General features: G+C 45.5%; 1 protein-coding gene across 1 annotated transcript in view; it reads right to left on the bottom strand.

Moving 5' to 3' along the window:
- The window catches only part of DAAM2 (dishevelled associated activator of morphogenesis 2), a gene marked incomplete in the record, with an annotated part of 380,667 nt that overhangs the window by 96,437 nt on the left and 262,066 nt on the right, over window positions 1-22,164 (bottom strand). Inside the window, 5 exon segments of the mRNA XM_077485388.1 lie at window positions 5,052-5,363; window positions 6,176-6,360; window positions 8,591-8,649; window positions 9,221-9,359; window positions 11,614-11,728. Of these exon segments, the coding sequence (XP_077341514.1) occupies window positions 5,052-5,363; window positions 6,176-6,360; window positions 8,591-8,649; window positions 9,221-9,359; window positions 11,614-11,728 (810 nt within the window).

Genomic DNA, 22,164 nt, shown 5'->3' with positions numbered 1-22,164 from the left:
TGCATAGTAGTCCATTATGCTTTACCTTTGCTGGGAATCAAAGAGGAAGTAAACTCATCAGGGTTTACTTCCTCTTTAAGGTTCATCTCTGCTAGTGCGCTGGCTATTTTTCTGAACAAGGTTTACACAGTGAGTTACCGAAAAACTATTTCCCACATAGACCTCTGAAAAATGCCCACCTTGTACATGAAGTCACATTGGACTTTGCCATTTGTCATCACCCTCTCCTATCACGGGCTTCATATGGTGTCATATTGAAGGACCTCAGATGGGTCATGTGCCATTGACGTCCCCGACCTGCCTACAAGGCTGCTCTGCTCCTTCCACTTCCAGAATAATGGCCCCTTTGTGGTCCTATAGGAAGCGTCAGGAGAAGAATGGTTTTCACACCCAGGGAACAGAAGGTGTGAGAACATGCGAAGGGGCCAATACTTTCCAGGAGCTCAAGTTCTCTCCAAAACATTTCATAAAAGCTCAGGAAAAAGTTTATAAAGCTCTTGGATAAACATTTCCACTATACACTCATGTTGACTTTGGAGATGTAAAGCTAAAAATGTGCTTTTCTGGGTACAATGCCTAAGAAAATCGTGTAGGATAACCTGATGGAGATCCTGCTTTTCTGTTTTTCCTATAGAAGCTTTATTTTGTATATCAAGCTTAGCCAGACAGAAGGAGTGTGTTCTATAGAAAGTCACCAAGAAAGATTCCATATGACTCCACAACCGCCTTCCTCCAACAAACCAACACCCATACTGGAGGTCAACCGGCTTACACCTAAAATGGCCGTATTGTGTGACTGTGGTGGGGACATTAGAGTGTAAGCTCTTCTGGTGCAGAAACTGATGTGACTGGCTCAGTGTTCTCTGTACAAGACTGTGGTATATGTCAGAGCTATACAAGAATAATAGTGTGTGATTATGGTAGGACATTAGAGTGTACATTTCTGTTTATTAAAAAATCATCCAAAAACACAGCTTATTAATAAAAAACATATTTACATAAAAAATAAACAACTACCATATGTATCGGCGTATAACATGTGCCGGCGTATAACACGCACCCCAAGTTTAGGAGGGAATTTTGTGGAAAAAACTTTTAGGAGGGAAATTTAAGGAAAAAAAACTTACATTTAAATGCCCATCAATGCAGCCTTATCAGTGTCCATCTGAAGCCTCATCAGCGTCATTTGCAGCCTTGTCATTGCAGCCTTGTCATGCAGCTTGTCCGTCGTTGTAGCCTTAGTGCATTGTCCGCTTATTTTTTTTTAAATGGCGCCGCCGAGATGTCCTGTGTATCTCGGCGGCAACCCGGGAGTTCTTGGCGACTTTCGGCCGCTCTCGGACCTTCTCGGCGGCTTTCAGCCACCTCGGACCTTCTCGGCGGCTTTCGGACGCTCTCGGACCTCCGCGGCTGAGAAGGGCCAAGGCGGCTGAAAGCCGCCGAGAAGGTCAGAGAGCGGCCGAAAGCCGCCGAGAAGGGCCGAAAGCCGCGAGAAGGGCTCTTTGTGCGGAAATCACAGAGTATCGGCGTATAACACGCACCCGTGATTTTCCCCTGATTTTAAGGGGAAAAAAGTGCGTGTTATACGCCGATAAATACAGTAAACAAAATCAAGCGTGCTTACATCAGTAAATAAAGAAAACCGTTTCCTGACAAGATAACATATAAAGAAACATATTTTAATGACAAAAAACAGAGACTACAAACCCCAAATGTCAACTTAAACACAATCCAGGCTAAGAAACATTTTGAGATTTCATTGCCATCAGAATGCGATTCCAAAACCCTACCATTCACCCCTCCCCCCCACATCATTCACCCCAACTTCCACATCATTCACCTTGCATTCTGCACCAGCCACTCTCATTCCCTTCCCAACTCCCCCTTCACCATCATCCAATCCATCCCTCACTCCACCCCTTGGTTTCTGCCAACCTCTAGCCGCACTTCTGCCACGCTGAGGGGGAGGGGTTGGCACCACCATACATTCTGGTCCAGCGCCCTTCACTGCCTTCACTACACTAGGAGAAACAATAGTTGCAGACACAGACTTGACAACCACACTTTCTGACACTGACTGGGGAACCACAGACTGGGGGGACACCACCAAGGGCCTCACAGATTCTGAGAGACACTCGGATTCCCTTGTACAACCTCCGCCAACCCAGACTCTTCTCTGTCTAGATGGAAAAATTCCTCCACTAGCTTTGGCTTATTGTGGAAAGCCTCAGAGCACTGGCTATAAGGGTGACCAACCTTATCACATAGGTTACATTTAATGATGTTACAGTCCCTTGCTAGATGCCCCAGTTCCTGGCACAAAGAGCACTTCTGTTCTGCACAGTTAGAAGAAGAGAGAGAAATGTCCCTTGACTCCACATTTATGGCACCCCTTAGGTTGACCAGGGTAGAAGACAGTAATCCTATCTCTACCAATAAAGGCAGAGGATGGCAAATGCTGGACCACATTCTCACACATACTCAACCACATTGACACCGACCACCCACCTGTCCAGATTCCTCTATAATCCATAATCTTTTTTAGGGGACACAAAGTTTCACCAAACCTCCTCAACCAGACCCATGAATCCTCAGGGGGTATAGACTCATTCCTTGTCAGGATAGTCACATTTTCTATCAAGACCTGTCGTGAGACAACTTTGGGGACAAGCCCCTTCCAATCCAGCTGGCCCCCATATACATGCTCAAGCCGCTGCCAAAACAGATCCAGTGACTCTGGACGCACAAATGACAAATCATATTCATAGGAACCAGCTGGACTGATAAGAGCATAAATATCCTGTGCCTAAATCCCATGGTTAGGATCTTATCCACAACCACCGTCCTGATAGGTGGAATATCTCCTCCTTCCCACCTGAGCTGTACCACATTCCTGTGTTTAATATAATAGGTGCTCCTTTATCTCTGACCTTGATCATCACTTGCCCCTGGTAAATGGAGTGGTCATCCCATGTGGCAACTGCTTCTCCCTCACCGCTAGCAACAATGTGGTTCCCTGTCCGGTAGAACCTCTGCAACTTGGTTGGGCTTCTGGTTGAAAGCCCCAACCCCGTGCTGCTTCTCTTAAACCTGGATAGGAATCAGACAGCCTAGCAGCCAGGTGCTCCCAAGATAGGCCTCAGGCTTCTAGCCTAGCAACCCGGAGCCTTATGACACACGTCCACCAAGACAGCCGCCCGGGTGGCACAGAAAACCGATCACCTGACTCCTCCTGAATAAATAGGCTCTCCCAGCAGGCCAAGGAAATAAAGAAACCCCTGCCAATTGGCTGAGACAACCCATCCACTCCTAGTCTGAATTCACTATGCCCTAGTAGTCATTCTAATGCCACCGGGAACAATCTGTCTCCTACTAGACTGTAACAACCGGGAACAACAATCTGTCTCCTACTACAATGTATCAACTGGTAACAATCTGTCTCCTACTATAATGTATCAACCGGGAACAACAATCTGTCTCCTACTACAATGTATCAACCGGGAACAATAATCTGTCTCCTACTACAATGTATAAATCGGGAACAATCTATCTCCTACTACAATGTATCAATCAGGAACCACAATCTGTCCCCTACTGCAATGTATCAACCGGGAACAACAATCTGTCTCCTACTACAATGTATCAACCGGGAACAACAATCTGTCTCCTACTACAATGTATCAACCGGGAACAATAATCTGTCTCCTACTACAAATGTAACATTTTGGATTTTTCATTGTTATCTGTCCCTGTGACCAGGAATGACCGGTCCATAAGGGGTGCAGGGGCAACGCCCCCCCCCCCCCCCAGTTTGCATGCGGAGCGCCGGACTCAAAGGTTTCTATGAATTATTTTTTTCAAGCCACATGATTAGAGCCGGAAGCTCTAATTGGCTTGAAAAAGGTTGGGCTCGAGGTGCAGAGCACTGTGAAGGGGGGGAGTGCGGGGGGAACATGGAGGAGGGACAGTGCAGGGTGGAGTGCGGGGGGACCATGAAGGGGGGAACCGTGGAGAGGGGGGAACCCCATGGAGGGGTGAGTGCAGGGGGACCGTGGAGAGGGGAGTATGGGAGGATCGTAGAGTGGGGGGCTGAGTGTGGACTGGGGGTGTGTGTTTGCTGCCACCCCCCAAAAAAAAGTTTAGCACCAGCCGCCACTGCCAGTGACTATGGCCACAGGAGAGATCCCTTAATCAAAGGGAATAGACTTCAATAAAAATATGACAGAGCCTCAAATCCCTCACAACTCTATACAAGGGTATACAGAAACAAACAAAAAAGCCTGGGCTTTAGATATTTAGCAGTCTATCAATGAAAAAAAAAAATGTTGTGCGAATGTCTCAAGCGTTTTCACAGCCACCACGAATAATCCCCATAATTTGCCTAATATATTTTTTTCTATGAGTGTTAGCTCCATCTAGTGGCCATAATGCGGTATTTTCCAGATAGAACATCAAGCATAAAAATACTGCATTATGGCCACTAGATGGAGCTGACGATCATGTATTAAGCAGATTAACCACTTGAGCTCCAGAAGGCTTTACCCCGTTCATTCATTTTTTTTGCTATTTCGGCACTGTGCGACTTTAACCACTTACTGACCTTATACTGCACATACATGGCAGCAGGGCAGACTCTCTGTGCAGAATCACGTACAGGTATGTAATTCTGCATTTCCAGGTCTGGGGCGTGCACACGTGCCACCGGCAACCCACTCCCCCTATGATCGATTTTTTTATTTTGTTTTTTATTGGACATACAGTAACTAAAAGCAGCCGCCATTTTTAAAAAATAAGTATCCTTTGCTGTGTTAGCTTTGTAAATTGAACCCTATTCACTGTATCAATGCATCTGAAATGTGAATCATATTGCCAGATTATTAAAGATTTTGAACATTTAAAAATAAATGTGAAAAAGACATAAAGAAATAAAAAAAAAAAAAAAAAAAACATCCAGGCAAAGAGCAAATCATCAATATGTGATGGGAATAAATATTAGAGAAACATAATCAGGAATAACATATTTTTTTGAACAGGAGCGCCCCCTATCATACCTCGTTCAGTTTGGACCAGTTGAAAGACTTCAGCGGATGTGACGGCTGCGGGATCGACTTCTTCCTCAAGTTGGTTCCGGGGTTAAATAAGTTCGGGGGCGGCGCCATCATACCCATCCCAAAGAAAGGCGGAGCTCCGGGCGGTGGAGGGGGGCCCCCTGGTGGCGGTGGCGGAGGAGGGGGTGGAGGGAAACAGGAAAACGATTGGGGCGGGGGAGGGGGTGGTAAGTTTTCCGATAAGGATGGAGGCATAGGGATGGGGCCCCCTGGAGGTGGGGGAGGGGGAGGAGGAAAGGAAAGAGCGCCCCCATTCTGAAAAAACACAAGACGCAAAAATTATAAATACACCGACGAGAAATAGTCAGCTTTGTTCTCTAATTTTACTGTATCTGTGATAATTCTTTCATCGTAACATTCAATTCAAATTCTTAAATATCACTTTATTTTTATATTAAATATGTGGACATGTGCAATTTGTTTCGTTCCGAATTAGTTTTTTAACAGATTTCGACAAATTCGTTAATTCGGAAACATCTGAATTAAAGGAAACATCCAAATTTCTGAATATTCATAAATTCGAAAATTCGTAAAACCAAAAACCCGAATATTCGAAAACCTGAAATAATAAATATTCAATTATAGATATTGGAATTTCCTTTCAAATTTGTCTGTTAGTGAACTTTGGGAATATGAAATTATTCGAAGTTATGAATTATCCAAAATAAAGAATGTAACGTAACAAATTAATAATAATAAATAATAAAAAATAACAATAATAAAAACGTTTTATTATTATTATTTATCATTAATTTTATTCCATTTTAGAATAAATCAGGTGGGAATTTTTTATTTTTGCACCAATAAATTATAGATATTGGAATTTCCTTTCAAATTTGTCTGTTAGTGAATTTTAGGAATGCGTATTTATCCAAAGTTATGAATTAGTTATTAAAAAAATGGTACGTAACAAATTAATATATAAATAATAAATAACAATAATAAATAATAATAAAAACTTTTTATTATTGTTTATCATTAATTTGTTCCTTTTTAGAATAAATCAGGTGGGAATTTTTTTATTTTATTTTTTTGCACCAAATCCATGGATCCCCTTCCTCTCTTACTGAGAGCTCGTTGAGTTGAGCCATCAGCTCCCCCATCTGGTCCCTGGCGTGCCGCAGCTCCACCGACTCTTTCTGCAGCTTGTCCTTCATCTTGTTGAGGGTCTTCATCATATCCTCCTTCTCCTGAGTCTTCGTCTCGCACTCCCTCTCCTTCCTCTCCAGCCGGCTGGTCAGCTCCGTGTGCTCTGGAGGAGGAACAGAGGAGGAACTTTTTAAAACTCGATAACTGAGCAGCCAAAAACAGATCTCAAATTGCTCTTCCTATCCTATGAATTCTAATGTGACCATCAATGGCTTTGTTGTTAAACGAAGCCAATTCCATGACAGCTGTTAGTAACTGTGGAGGGGTGATAGATGTCCTCACCTGCAAGGAAATTATACATATTCCTTGGTGATGGTATCCAAATCCTGCAAAGCAGTACCCAGATCTAGGGGGGTACTGGGTTGGGCTCCCCAGTTTTCAGTTACACCCTTCTACTAGGTCTCTGAGACCAGTGTGCCTATTGAGCCATGATGTAAAGGGGGACGCTCTGATGGGGACAGTTGATGCAAGGTTGGACTTTGAAGAGGACTCCAGATGTATGGGGGGGGGGGGGGTTATGTGATGTGGACTCCTGATGTATTGGGGGGAGGGACTCTGATGAGGATTCCTGATGTAAGGTTGGATTTTGATGAGGACTCCTGATGTAAGGGAGGACTATGATGGGGTACCTGATTTGAAGGGGGACTCCTGATGTATGGGGGGTGACTCCTAATGTATTAGGGGGCGGATGGACTGAAATGGGGACCCCTGATGTAAGGTGGGACTGTGATGAGGCCACCTTAGGTAAAGGTTGGACTTTAAAGGGGTCTCCTGATGTATGGGGGGGGGGATATATGATGAGGACTGCATATATGAAGGGATTGTAATGAGGATTTCTGATGTATGGGGGGGGGGGGCGGGGGGAGTTTGATGAGGACTTCTGATGTATGTAGAGGAACTCTGATGAGGACTCCTGATGTATGGAAGGGACTGTAATGAGGATATCTGATGTATGGAGGGGGGGAGGGACTTTGATGAGGACTTCTGATGTATGTGAGGGACTGTGATGAGGACATTTGATGTATGTGAAGGAACTCTGATGAGGACTTCTGATGTATGTGAAGGAACTCTGATGAGGACTTCTGATGTATGTGAAGGAACTCTGATGAGGACTTCTGATGTATGTGAAGGAACTCTGATGAGGACTTCTGATGTATGGGAGGGACTGTGATGAGGACCCCTGATGAAAGGAAGTACTCTGATGGTGGGTAATTGATGCAAAGGGGAACTCTGATGGGGACCCAGATGTAAAGGGGCACTGTGATCGCGACACTGATATTAGGGGGACTCTAATGGGGACTCCTGATGTATGGGGGGGTCAGACTTTGATGAGGACCACTTATATAAGTGGCAACTGTGATGTAAGTTTGGCCTTTATGAGGACTGCTGATATAAGGGAGGGGGGGGGGGGGGGATTATGATGGGGGAACCCGATTTAAGGGGGGACTCCTGATGTATAGGGGGGATTTGATGTATTTGGGGGGGTGGACTGTGATGAGGACCCCTGATGTATGGGGGGACTGTGATGAGGACCCCTGATGTATGGGGGGACTGTGATGAGGACCCCTAATGTATGGGGGGGACTGTGATGATTACTCCTGATGTATGGGGGGGGGCGGTGATGAGGACCCCTGGTGTAAGGGGAAGGGGAAAACTGTGGTGTAAACTTGAACTATGATGAGAACCTCTGATGTATGTGGGGGGGGGGGGGGGCATGTGATGAGGACTCCTAATGTAAGGAGGACTATGATGGTGACTCCTGATGTATAGGGGGTCTAGGATGGTGACTCCTGAAGTAAAGGGAGGAGGGGTGGGACTGTGCTGAGGCCTATGATGGTGACTCCTGATGTAAGGGGGGGACTATGATGGGGACTCCTGATGTAAGGGGGGACTATGATGGGGACTCCTGATGTAAGGGGGGACTATGATGGGGACTCCTGATGTAAGGGGGGGGGACTATGATGGGGACTCCTGATGTATGGAGGAACAGTGATAGGTCTGCCAGGTAAAAGGGGACACAGGTTCTGTTTAGCCACCTAATCTAATCTTCCTCACTGCTGTATGCGGATGAGATGTGATGATGATATTCTTTTCATAAAATATACATTTTTTCAATAAAGTTAAAAATTGGGAAAAAAAAATGAAACAATGCGATACATTATAACAACACATTGCACCGCTCCTACATAATGTAGATTGGCGGGCACAGACGTTATTAGGGTCAGGTGTACAGCCCATCATTATACCCGGCTCACCCCAATCTGGGCGTTTTACCATCCTGGAGTTCTACATAAGGAACGCCCCATAAGTCACCCATACACAGAGCCACTTACCTTTCCTGAACTTCTCCGCTTGTTCCCGCCATTGCTTCACCTCGTTCTCATTGACTAACCTGAAAAGAAGAAAGCAGATCTGCTTTAGGAATAATATACAGCTGGGCGCCATTTACTACGCCCCCCACAGGGAAGGACTGGACTGTGACCCCCGTCTGTTCAGATGTTCGATAGACACTCCGGGTCCAGTGTTCTCTGTACAGCACTGCGGTATATGTCAGAGCTATACAAATGTTTAATAATAGTGTGTGACTGGGGGGGGGGGGGGTATTAGAGTGTAAGCTCCTCTGGTACAGAGACTGATGCGACTGGCTCAGTGTTCTCTGTACAGCACTGCGGTATATGTCAGAGCTATACAAATGTTTAATAATAGTGTGTGACTGGGGGGGGGGGGGGGGGTATTAGAGTGTAAGCTCCTCTGGTACAGAGACTGATGCGACTGGCTCAGTGTTCTCTGTACAGCACCGCGGTATATGTCAGAGCTATACAAATGTTTAATAATAATAATAATAGTGTGTGACTGTTTTGGGACATTAGAGTGTAAGCTCCTTTGGTGCAGACAGTGATTTGTATGTCCCTTTGCACAACACTATAGTTTGGGGGGGGGGGGGAGGGGTACAGATAACGTACATCTTTATAATATTCTTGACGTTGAAGTTCTCCAGTGCGGACACATCGGGATCTTCTCCGCTCTCATCCTGTAGGACGATTTGCTGTAAAATCCGGTCGAGGAGCTGCCAGTGCTGCAGATTACTCCCGTTCCGCTTGTCTGTGGTCAAGTAGAGACATTGCTGGTTATACACTTACCAAATACATGTTCCCACCAGGGAGGTTTACCCTCACTTCCTGTCCAGGTGATGACTGTCAGAACAGGAAGGGAAGAGATACCTCTGTAAAGACATTTAAGATCTAAAGATCTAACCCTTCCCCACCCTTTCCGAGTGTAGCCCCCTTGACCTAAACAGGGGCTGCTATGTCAATGTCGTTTTTAGCTGGGTAGTAGTGAGCTCAGATTGGTTGTGTAGTTGTTCACCTGGTTTTTCCATAAGCTTAAGTTGGCTTGCAATTTTTCACTATCGCCAGTAGATGTCACTGTATCCCTGGTCATAATATGAGATTTCACAAGAAAAACTATAAAAGGTATATTTTCTTCAGCCAATCTAGTAGGAGGTTTATACCACTGGTGCATGATGGGAGGGGATATAAATATCGGGGATAAGCCATGTGCTCACTCTTTTCCCCTGGGCTGAGGCCTAGGGAGATGCTGCTGGATGGAGCTCTGCTGTTAGACCCAATAGCATGTATGAGGCCTAACGTGCGCTCAAGTAATCCCAAAGTTGTCCTTCCTAGTCTGGAGGAAGCCAAAGATGTGCCAAGGAGGAGACCCAGGGGACATGGGTGTCCGCAGGTAGGGGCAAGTGCCCCCCCCTGGAATCAGGGATCGGATCAGGAGTGATGACTCCTATCACCCCTCTCTGTCACTCCCACTCTCTCACCCCTCTGTCTTTTTCACCCCCCCCCCTCTCTGTCACCCCCCCCTCTGTCTCTCTCTGTCACACTCCTCTCTGTCACCCCCACCTTTTGGTCACCCCCCCCCTCTCTCTCTGTCACCCCCCACATGTATGCAGTTTCTGAAAGTCTCTTGGGCTATGTATGCAGTCTCTGGTCACCTCTTGTGCCATGTCTGCAGTCTCTTACAGTCTCTTGGGCCATGTATGCCATCTCTGACAGTCTCTTGGGCCATGTCCGCAGTCTCCGAACAGTGTCTTGTGTCATGTCCACAGTCTCTGACCATCACCTGTACTATGTCCGCAGTCTATGACAGTGATAATGACATTGTCGAAAAGGGTCAGAGCATGGGTGACCTTAAAATGATGCCCCTCCCTGAAAAAAGTTCTGCGGACGCCCATGCCAGGGGAGACCCCTTGCTGTAGAGAGCCAAGAAGAAGGCTGGTCTCTCAGAAGGTCCTGGGGGCTCACTCAGAGGACACATTAAAATATGAAAACAAGCTTACAGTGTTGCCGGGTCAGCTTAAAGTTTCTGACACTGTAAAGCTGGACATTGATCTAGATCTGGGGATTCTGTAAGTGATCTGCTACGGTATCTGCGACCCCTCACCTCCTTAACCGTTCTGCAATAAATCTTTACAAAGACAAAAACTGGCACCCAATATCCTTTCTCGGTCCCCTCCCCCCCCCCATTTTAGCCATGGACTCAGCCCTAAGAGTGAAATGCTAGCCCGTCCCTGCCTCTGGAGGTGCTATCCTGCCTTTGGGGTGTCAAAGGGGTGCTACACGAGCATTTGTCACTTTACATCTCTACCATCTACTGGCCAACCTAAGAAAAGCTAAAAGGAGAACTTGAAGTGTAACTGTTATAGAGGAATACCGAGCAATTGCAATCTCCAAATGCTTTCCTGACACTACGGACATGTTTCGGGGGCATCAATCCCTTCATCAGGCATTCTGAAAAAAGTGGCTGATTCCTGGAAATGCATCAGTGGCTACGTCTCACAATGGTGGTCTCGTGATAGTGTTATGAAAGCGTGATGGGCTTGAACTATGACATTAATAAATTAAAACCACTTTTATTGTTTAATTAAATGATTCTCTGAACGATTCAGGGCAGTTTGGTGTTTGCCTTTTAGCTAATATTTGTAGCTTAGCAAAGAAATATAATTTGGATGTGTGATGACATTCATCAGAGTCTGGATGTCTAGACTACTATATATATGTGAGCAATCTGGTGAAAGACAAATGTGGACCCTGGGTTGATTTGTTTAGGTCCTAACACTGGAGAAGAGCGCTTGCACCGCTGGGCCCAGCGTCTTCTGAAATGGCAGCGAAGGTTGAGTGGCCTTGACCACTTTGAAGTTCCCCTTTCTTAAAATAACGTATTTGCCCATCACACCAATTAATAGCCAATCAGAGCATTGGAAAGGTTGAAGTGAGTTTCTCCCCTCCATTTTGAGACTTCTGCCACCACTCAATGGGGGGGGGGGGGGTCCTACTGAGACACTCACTCATCTGCAGGCAGTGCTGGAGGATGGACAGCAGGTATGGGTACCCATCCGTGTGCTTCATCTTCTTCTTTATCAGCTCAAACATCTGGGTGGCACTTTTGGTGTCTATGTGAACCTGAAAAGGGAACAGAATTACAGTGATTTGTACTCAATCTCTGAATATTGTCAAAAATTTGTATCAAAGACCAAAACCAAAAAATTGATTATATGTAGACATTGTTACATTCTGCATTAATTCTTAAAAATAGCAATATGATACATCTTCTTGCTCAAACATATGGGACTGTCTCATACGTTGCATCATTATCTGAAGATCCAAGAGTACTTATTACCAGTAACATCTTTAAGAAACATCCTATTACAGATAGGCTACACTGGAACAGTCTATGGGTTAAAGTGATTGTAAACCCTCGTTTTTTTATTTTTTTTAAATAACAAACATGTCATAATTACCTCCACCTGTGCAGCAGGTAAGTAAAACGGTGAGGCTGGGGGGGGGGGGGGGGGGTCACTGCCAGTTGTTTTTACACGTGGGTTTACAACCCCTTTAAAGGCTGGGTACCATGAAGTCGCTAGATGGGTCAGACTGGAACAGCTTATAGGTTCACAGCTGGGGACCATGAAGTAGCTTGTAGAACAGATAGGTTAGACTCAGGAGCGGACTGACCACTCATGGGGCCCCCGGGCAATATGAGATTATGGGGCCCCCAGACAATCAGAGATTATGGTGCCACACAGTATACACAAACACACACACACACACAGTATACAATCACACAGTATACACAGATATGTTTCTATTGGCTGAGAACTGGAGGGGGGGGGGCAGCTATAATCTCTGGATTTTTAGACCAAAAGGATGTCGGTAAGGGACATTTCAGAGACAGATGTAAAAAAAAAAAACACAAATTTTTTACATACTGTCCCTGGTTTTACTAAGGCTAGCAACTCTGATGGGCCCCCTAGTGGCATGGGGCGCTCGGGCAGTGCCCGAGTGGCCCAATGGTCAGTCCGCCCCTGGTTAGACTGGAACAGCTTATAGGATCACATCTGGGGACCATGAAGTAGCCTGTAGAACACATAGGTTTGACTGGAACAATCTATAGATTCACAGCTGGGGACCATGAAGCAGCTTGTAAAACATGTAGGTTAGACTGGAACAACCTATAGGTTCACAGCTGGGGACCATGAAGTAGCTTGTAGAACATGTAGGTTAGACTGGAACAACCTATAGGTTCACAGCTGGGGACCATGAAATAGCTTGTAGAACAGATAGGTTAGACTGGAACAACCTATAGGTTCACATCTGGGGACCATGAAGTAGCTTGTAGAACATGTAGGTTAGACTGGAACAACCTATAGGTTCACAGCTGGGGACCATGAAATAGCTTGTAGAACAGATAGGTTAGACTGGAACAACCTATAGGTTCACATCTGGGGACCATGAAGTAGCTTGTAGAACATGTAGGTTAGACTGGAACAACCTATAGGTTCACAGCTGGGGACCATGAAATAGCTTGTAGAACAGATAGGTTAGACTGGAACAACCTATAGGTTCACATCTGGGGACCATGAAGTAGCTTGTAGAACATGTAGGTTAGACTGGAACAACCTATAGGTTCACAGCTGGGGACCATGAAATAGCTTGTAGAACAGATAGGTTAGACTGGAACAACCTATAGGTTCACATCTGGGAATCATGAAGTAGCTTGTAGAACAGATAGGTTAGACTGGAAAAACGTATAGGTTCACAGCTGGAGACCATGAAGTAGCTCGTAGAACAGATAGGTTAGATAGACTGGAACAGCTTATACGTTTACAGATTCGGACCAAGAAGTAGCTTGTAGAACATATAGGTTAGACTGGAACAACCTATAGGCTCACATCTGGGGACCATGAAGTAGCTTGTAGAACAGATAGGTTAGATTGAAAAAAAAACAATAGGTTCCCAGTTGGAGACCATGAAGTAGCTCGTAGAACAGATAAGTTACACTGGAACAGCTTATACGTTCATAGCTGGGGACCAAGAAGTAGTTGTACAATAGATAGGTTAGACTGGAACAGCTTATACGTTCACAAGTGGGGACCAAGAAGTAGCTTGTAGAACATATAGGTTAGACTGGAACAAACTATAGGTTCACAACTGGGGACCATGAAATAGCTTGTAGAACAGATAGGTTAGAATGGAACAATCTATAGGCTCACATCTGGGGACCATGAAGTAGCTTGTAGAACAGATAGGTTAGATTGAAAAAAACAATAGGTTCCCAGTTGGAGACCATGAAGTAGCTCGTAGAACAGATAAGTAGACTGGAACAGCTTATACGGTCATAGCTGGGGACCAAGAAGTACTTGTACAATAGATAGGTTAGACTGGAACAGCTTATACGTTCACAGGTGGGGACCAAGAAGTAGCCTGTAGAACATATAGGTTAGACTGGAACAACCAATAGTTCCACAGCTGGGGACCATGAAGTAGCTTGTAGAACAGATAGGTTAGACTGGAACAACTTATAGGTTCACAGCTGGGGACCATGAAGCAATTTGTAAGATATGATGCTCTACTCCCAGAATCCTAGAACAGCCTTAATCCATAGGTGCAGGTAGCTTAGCACCTAGCACCCCTCTGTCCCTGGGGTGCCAGGGGCCAGCCCCCTCCTCCTCTTTTCAGCTAACTGATTCATTTCCACGGGAGGAAAAAAGACAATCTCCTCAGGGCCCCAAACTGCTTAACGGCTCTCCCAGCCACCATCTGGGCACACCTCCCCAAGGATTGGCTGAGCCCTGCTCAATAATCAGGCTGGACTTTCAACCACTTGACCTGTCGATGATTTACCCTCCTTCATGTCCAGGCTGTTTTTTTTTTTTTTGTTGCGAAACGGCACTGCGTTACTTTAACTGACAATTGTGTGGTTGTGCAACGCTGTACACAGCTGTACATCATTTAGGCGACGTTTATGAAATATATTTGTATCAAATTTTAACATAAAATGTTCCATTGCCAGGCACAGTAAATCCATAAAACATACCTGAAAATATGATATACTAAAGGCAATTTCCAGCATTTTCTGCAATTATTATATTTGAATGTAAAAAAAAAAAAAAATCTGAATGCCTGACGTTCCTAATATTCAATAATCCGGCGGAATGATCACCATTGCCCCAAAAAAAAAAAGCAAAAAAAGAATTTATCCAGCTGCAGCCAAATCCCGCTGCCAATTCCAGAGACACAATTCAGTTCCAGCGTTTAGTTAAACAATGTTCAGCAGAAAACAATGAGAGATTTCTATTTCTTACACGCTGCGAAAATATTTAAGCCACAAAATTGCCCGTTTGGGGTTCATCTATTCCCCCGAAACCTCAACTATGTATTTTTGTTCAATAAAAGCAAACTTCAATTATATTTAATATGTCGCAGTTATAGTTTGATAATATTTCTCCTACAATTACTCCATCGCATCCAAGTTTTCAGGCTGCAGTTTATTTCACGGGTTATACTAATAAGCTGCAGTTTCAGAGGTTTAAAGCTGCTTACGGGGTTTCTTTTCCCTGATTGCTCCCTTCATCAACATGCTACTAAAATGTTCAAATAAAAACCTTCCGTTTTCATTACACCTTATTATAGATCCAGTGACATCATCGCTGGGTCTCTGTGCTCCTCTGTGCAAACGTCACAGCACCCTGCTCAAGGGCCCTCAGCCTTCAGGCAAGTAGTGGGCTGGTTCTTGGGAGGAGTTATGCAGATATAAAAATGTCTTAAAGGGTGGGTGTCAATCTGGAGGAGTGGGCGTTCCTAGGTGGTCTGGATTTGCATGCAGGCCACCCTCGGTAACGCCCACATTTGGTGAGGCTGCATTGATGGGGCACTGGTGAGGCTGCGCTGATGGGCACTGGTGAAGCTGCATTGATGGGCACTGATTCAGCTGCATTGATGGTCACTGGTGAAACTGCGCTGATGGTCACTGGTGAAGCTGCATTGATGGGCACTGGTGAAGCTGTGGTGATGGGCACTGGTGAAGCTGCATTGATGGTCACTGGTGAAGCTGCATTGATGGGCACTGGTGAAGCTGCATTGATGGGTACTGGTGCAGCTGTGCTGATGGGCACTGGTGAAGCTGCATTGATGGGCACTGGTGAAGCTGTGCTGATGGGCACTGGTGAAGCTGCATTGAGGGGCACGGGTGAAGCTGCATTGAGGGGCACTGGTGAAGCTGCGCTGATGGTCACTGGTGAAGCTGCATTGATGGGCACTGGTGAAGCTGCGGTGATGGGCACTGGTGAAGCTGCATTGATGGTCACTGGTGAAGCTGCATTGATGGGCACTGATGCAGCTCCATTGATGGGCACTGATGCAGCTCCATTGATGGGCACTGGTGAAGCTGTGCTGATGGGCACTGGTGAAGCTGTGCTGATGGGCACTGGTGAAGCTGCATTGATGGGCACTGGTGAAGCTGCGCTGATGGGCACTGGTGAAGCTGCACTGATGGGCACTTGTGAAGCTGCATTGAGGGGCACTGGTGAAGCTGCATTGAGGGGCACTGGTGAAGCTGCATTGATGGGCACAGGCATAGGGTGTGCACTCCAAAGCTCAAACACACAGCACCAATCACTCACTGTGTTCATTCAGAAAGGGAAGTGGCCAGTAAATTACATATTTACAGGCCCTTTCCCCCACTCATTCTAAAACATTCCCCTGTGTGTGTCTGCATCAGCAGCTGGTGGGAGATAAGAGGAAGGAAGTGCTGCGGGGGGAGTCAGGGCAGTAGGGGGAATCTGTGCTGCACAGAGTGATTAGGGTGTGCCACGGCACACCTGGCACACCCTGTGCGCATGCCTGTGGGCACTGGTGAAGCTGCATTGATGGGCACTGGTGCAGCTGCGCTTATGGGCACTGGTGCAGCTGCGCTTATGGGCACTGGTGAAGCTGCGCTGATGGGCACCGGTGAAGCTGCATTGATGGGCGCTGATGAAGCTGCACTTGGTACCCACTTTTTATTTAGAGAGGAAGAGATGGAGCCTAAAGAGGAAGGGTTGTGGTTTACAGATGACAGGGCGGATCCTAAAGAGGAAGAGGTGTGGCATTGGCAGGAAGCGGTGGATCATATTTAAATTAGGGGGTGCATGAGGCAGTACAAGGCCCAGGCCTGGGGCAGCACAAAACCAAAATACAGCACTGCATGTGATGCCGATGATTGAAAGAATTGAAATCCGAATACATTTTTTACATTTTGGAAAAAGTAAGAACGTTTTGAAGGATTTTCCAACACTTTCTGTTCTGGCAACATTGGCCACCAATACAAACAGGGTAAATCTCCCCAGTGGAGTAAGGAAGACTGTAGCAGCCAAACTGGAGCTGAAACAAGCCACACGTTGCCTACATTGACCATGAAGCCTAATTGAAAACCACATTTTTAGTCCTGATAAAGGGGTTCACCTGTAGCTTCGAAACACGTTAAATATGCAATTGAATTCATCAATGGAGAAGTGCTGTCTTCCCTAAAACCCCCTACAAGGGGTTCTAAACCTTCCACGCTACTTCCAGAAACACAGCTAAGACACTAGTTGACAGTCTCAGTTGAGAGTCGGGCCAATAGTGGGCATTGCAGGACATGTTTTACACATACTGAAATGCCGGCCCAACTTTCCGGCCCAACTGGATTCAGCCCAAACCCACTGGAAATGGTCAAATGATATAAATCCCCCAGCCCAAGCAGCTGCAGCCCACCCCATGGCCACATGTAGCATAGGGGTGGGCATGCTGGAGACATTGTTGACCTAAAATGACCATATGGCCATATGGACAATGTCTTAGCCAAATATGGCCATGTGGTCATATTAGGTCACTGATGTCATCAATGCTGTCAAATGCATTGGCTGTGCAAATAAAACTTATTGTGGACATTTACCAATGGAGTGGTACATTCTTCCCTCAACCCCCCTAGAAGGGCTTCTAAACCTTCCAAACTATCCAAAACGTAAAAAAAACAATGGCCTGAATCCTCCCAGCTACAGGCATAGTAGGGATGAGCTAACATCCAGGCCCAACTGGGTTTGGCCCAAGTGAACCGGAAACGGTCACATGACATCAAGCATCCAGCCTAGTCAGCTGCAGCCCACCCCATAGCAACATATAATAAAGGGGCGGGCTTACTGGTGACACCATTGACCTCCAATGACCACATGGCACATGGCCATATTTGGTTAGTACATTGTTCATATGGCCATGTGCCCATATTAGGTCAATGATGTCATCAACGATGTCAAACTCATTGGCTGTGCAAAAAAAAAAATGATTCTGGACATTTACCAGTGGAGGGGTACTTTCTTCATTCTACCCTACTTTGACCCAATTATGGCCATATTTGGTTAAGGCATGGTCCACATGGCCATATTAGGTCAATGATGTCATCAATTATGGCAAACACGTTGGCTGTGCAAACAAATCTTATACTGGACATTTACTAATGGAAGGGTACTTTCTTCGCTCATACCCCCCTACAAGGGGTTCTAAACCTTCCAAACTATCCAAAAGATAAAAAAAAAAGGTCTGGCTCCTCCCAGCTAGAAAAACCTAGTAGAGATGAGCTTATGTTCGAGTCCAACTGGGTTCAACCCAAACCTGCAGGAAACGGTAACATGATATCAAGTGCCCAGCCCAATCAGCTGCGACCCACCCCATAGCCACGACATCGTTGACCTACAATGACCACATGGCACATGGCCATATTTGGTTAGTACATTGTCCATATGTCCATATGGCCATGTGCCCATATTAGGTCAATGATGTCATCAATGATGTCAAACTCATTGGCTGTGCAAAAAAAATGATTCTGGACATTTACCAATGGAGGGGTACTTTCTTCCTTCTACCCTACTTTGACCCAATTATGGCCATATTTGGTTAAGGCATGGTCCACATGGCCATATTAGGTCAATGATGTCATCAATTATGGCAAACACGTTGGCTGTGCAAACAAATCTTATACTGGACATTTACCAATGGAAGGGTACTTTCTTCCCTCATACCCCCCTACAAGGGGTTCTAAACCTTCCAAACTATCCAAAAGATTAAAAAAAAAAGTCTGGCTCCTCCCAGCTAGAAAAACCTAGTAGAGATGAGCTTATGTTCGGGTCCAACTGGGTTCAACCCAAACCTGCAGGAAACGGTAACATGATATCAAGTGCCCAGCCCAATCAGCTGCGACCCACCCCATAGCCACGACATCGTTGACCTACAATGACCACATGGACAATGAGTTGACCTAATATGGCCATGTGGCCCTATTTGGTTAAGTCATTGTCCATGTGGTCATTGTAGGTCAACGATGTAGTAGCTACGGACATCATTGATGACCGTTTGTCATCAATGATGTCAAATCACCCCAATCAGCTACAGCCCCCCGAAATTCCCCACCTATAGCTACATATAACAAAGGGGTGGGTATCCTGCTGACCACATGGGCATGGACAATGTCTTAACTAAATATGGCCACATAGCCATATTAGGTCAATGATGTAATCAGCGCCACCCCCTTTTGTTATGTGCTGTTTTGGGGGGTGAAATTCCACAGACACAGATAATTGGGTCATGCAACAGTCTTTACATTTTAGTGAACATTTTTAGACATCTAGCAAACTATATGAGAACATTGGAGATCTGGCACCATGGTCATTGATGATTCAAGCAATGGCTGGTCATCGTGCAATGTTGGTGTTGTGAAGTTATTTTTAAACTTACGGGCCCCTGGAGGTCTTATAAACCCTCCCCAAATAATAAAAAAAAAGAGTGCATCGCACGTGTTGGCCAGAGTCTGCCCCTCCCGCCCCCCTCCAGATTATACAAATACTCAATGCGACTTGCGCCCGCTCGGCAGTTGTGTAGGCAAATAAACCAATTACTCCTGGATCAGTGCGGTCCTGCCGAGTAATAATTGGAAACATGCGCGGTATTAATCCTAATTATTTTCAGAAGACTTTGTTAATTCAGGACATTCTTTGTTAATGGACAACAGGCACGACTAATGAGATCGGCATGGACCCTAATAAACCTATTCATCAAGGAGCGGACCTGCCAGCATCGCGGTATACCAGAGAGGTGATGAGTCAGCCAATTGTAACGTGTGTTTAGGCACAGCTGGAAAATTATTGAGTTGATTAGATATTTAGACAGATAAAAATGCTAATGAGAATTTAAGAGTGCAATTAACCTAAATTGTTCTATATTTAGGATGCATCTGGTCTATAAACCAGAGGCTCTGGATGGACAGTTGGATAAATGGCTCTATATTTAGGATTTATATGATCTATAAACCAGAGGCTCTGGATGGACAGTTGGATAAATGGTTCTATATTTAGGATGCATCCGTTCTATAAACCAGAGGCTCTGGATGGACAGTGGGATAAATGGCTCTATATTTAGGATGCATCTGGTCTATAAACCAGAGGCTCTGGATGGACAGTTGGATAAATGGCTCTATATTTAGGATGTATCTGGTCTATAAACCAGAGGCTCTGGATGGACAGTTGGATAAATGGTTCTATATTTAGGATGTATATGGTCTATTAACCAGAGGCTCTGGATGGACAGTTGGATAAATGGCTCTATATTTAGGATATATCTGGTCTATAAACCAGAGGCTCTGGATGGACAGTTGGATAAATGGTTCTATATTTAGGATGTATCCGGTCTATAAACCAGAGGCTCTGGATGGACAGTTGGATAAATGGTTCTATATTTAGGATGTATCTGGTCTATAAACCAGAGGCTCTGGATGGACAGTTGGATAAATGGTTCTATATTTAGGATGTATATGGTCTATTAACCAGAGGCTCTGGATGGACAGTTGGATAAATGGCTCTATATTTAGGATGTATCTGGTCTATAAACCAGAGGCTCTGGATGGACAGTTGGATAAATGGTTCTATATTTAGGATGTATATGGTCTATTAACCAGAGGCTCTGGATGGACAGTTGGATAAATGGCTCTATATTTAGGGTGTATCTGGTCTATAAACCAGAGGCTCTGGATGGACAGTTGGATAAATGGTTCTATATTTAGGATGTATATGGTCTATTAACCAGAGGCTCTGGATGGACAGTTGGATAAATAGCTCTATATTTAACCACTTCCCACCCACCATATTGCAAAATGACAGCCAAAAAATGGTTCTGTTATCCTGACTGGGCGTCATTTGACGTCCAGCAGGATAAGCCACGATCGCGTGCCAGTGGGGGGCATGCAGCGTGGATATTGGTGGTGTGGTGTGTCAGTCTGACACACCGCATCTCTGATCGAGGCAAAGAGCCTCTGACGTAGGTTCTTTACCACATGATCAGCTGTGTCCAATCACGGCTGATCGCAGTACAAACCGGAAAAGCCGTGTATCGGCTTTTCCTCCACTCGCACGGACAGGTGTGAGTAGAGGAGAGATGATCAGTTGCTCTCCTGACATGGGGATCTGCGCTGATTATCAGTGCAGCCCCCCCCATCCCTGAGGATGCCCACCCATGGCCACCAGGGATGCCCACCCAAGACAAGGGATGCCCACCCATGACCAACAGGGATGCCCACCCAAGACCACAAGGGATGCCCACCCATGACCAACAGGTAAGCCCACTAGAGCCAACCAGGGATGCCAATTAATGTCCATTATGGGTGGCACTCTGGGCCCATCAGTGATGCTTGCCAGTTCCTCCTGATAAGTGCTGCCTATCAGTGCTGCCCACTAGTGCCCACGAGTGCCACCTATAAGTGCCCTCCAGTGCCACCTATCAGTGTCCATCAGTACCACCTATCTGTGCCGCCTATGGGTGCCCATCAGTGCCACCTATCATTGCGCATCAGTGCTGCTTATCAGTGACACCTATCAGTGTTGTATATAAGTGCTTCATCATCAGTGCCACCTCATCAATGCCAATCAGTACTGACTCACCAGTGCCCATCAGTGAAGGAGAAAACACACTTATTTACAACGTTTTTTTATAAGAAACAAAGGAAACTTTTTTTTTCAACATTTTCGGTCTTTTTCTCTTTGTAGAGCAAAAAATAAAAATCTCAGTTGTGATCAAATATCACCAAAAGAAATCTCTATTTGTGGGGAAAACAAATAAATACATTTTGTTTGGTTACAGTGTCACACGACCGCGCACTTGTCATTCAAAACGTGACAGTGCTGAAAGCTGAAAATTGGTCTGGGCAGGAAGGTGTATAAGTGCCCGGTATTGAAGTAGTTAGGATATATCCGGTCTATAAACCAGAGGCTCTGGATAGACCATTGGATAAATGACTTTATATTTAGGATGTATCTGGTCTATTTTGGTCAATGGAGAATGGCCCCGTATATTGGTGGTTAGAGGAAAAAGGCTTCCTACTTTGATAGTCAGTGAAGAGGGCTTCCTACTTTGATGGCCAGTAATGAAGGCTTAATACTTTGATAGTCAGTGGAGAAGGCTTCCTACCATGATGGGTCACCGGTGAAGGGCCCCCTAACTTTGGTGGTCAGTGAAGATGGCTTTCTACATTGATGGTCAATGGAGAAGGCTTCCTACAT

This window comes from Lithobates pipiens, unplaced genomic scaffold (assembly GCF_037356315.1).
Source record: "Lithobates pipiens isolate NorthernLeopardFrog02 unplaced genomic scaffold, aLitPip1_a1.2 Scaffold_18, whole genome shotgun sequence".
Lineage (NCBI taxonomy): Eukaryota > Metazoa > Chordata > Amphibia > Anura > Ranidae > Lithobates > Lithobates pipiens.
Note: the sequence above shows the minus strand (reverse complement) of the source record. Positions and strands in the feature narration are given on the sequence as shown.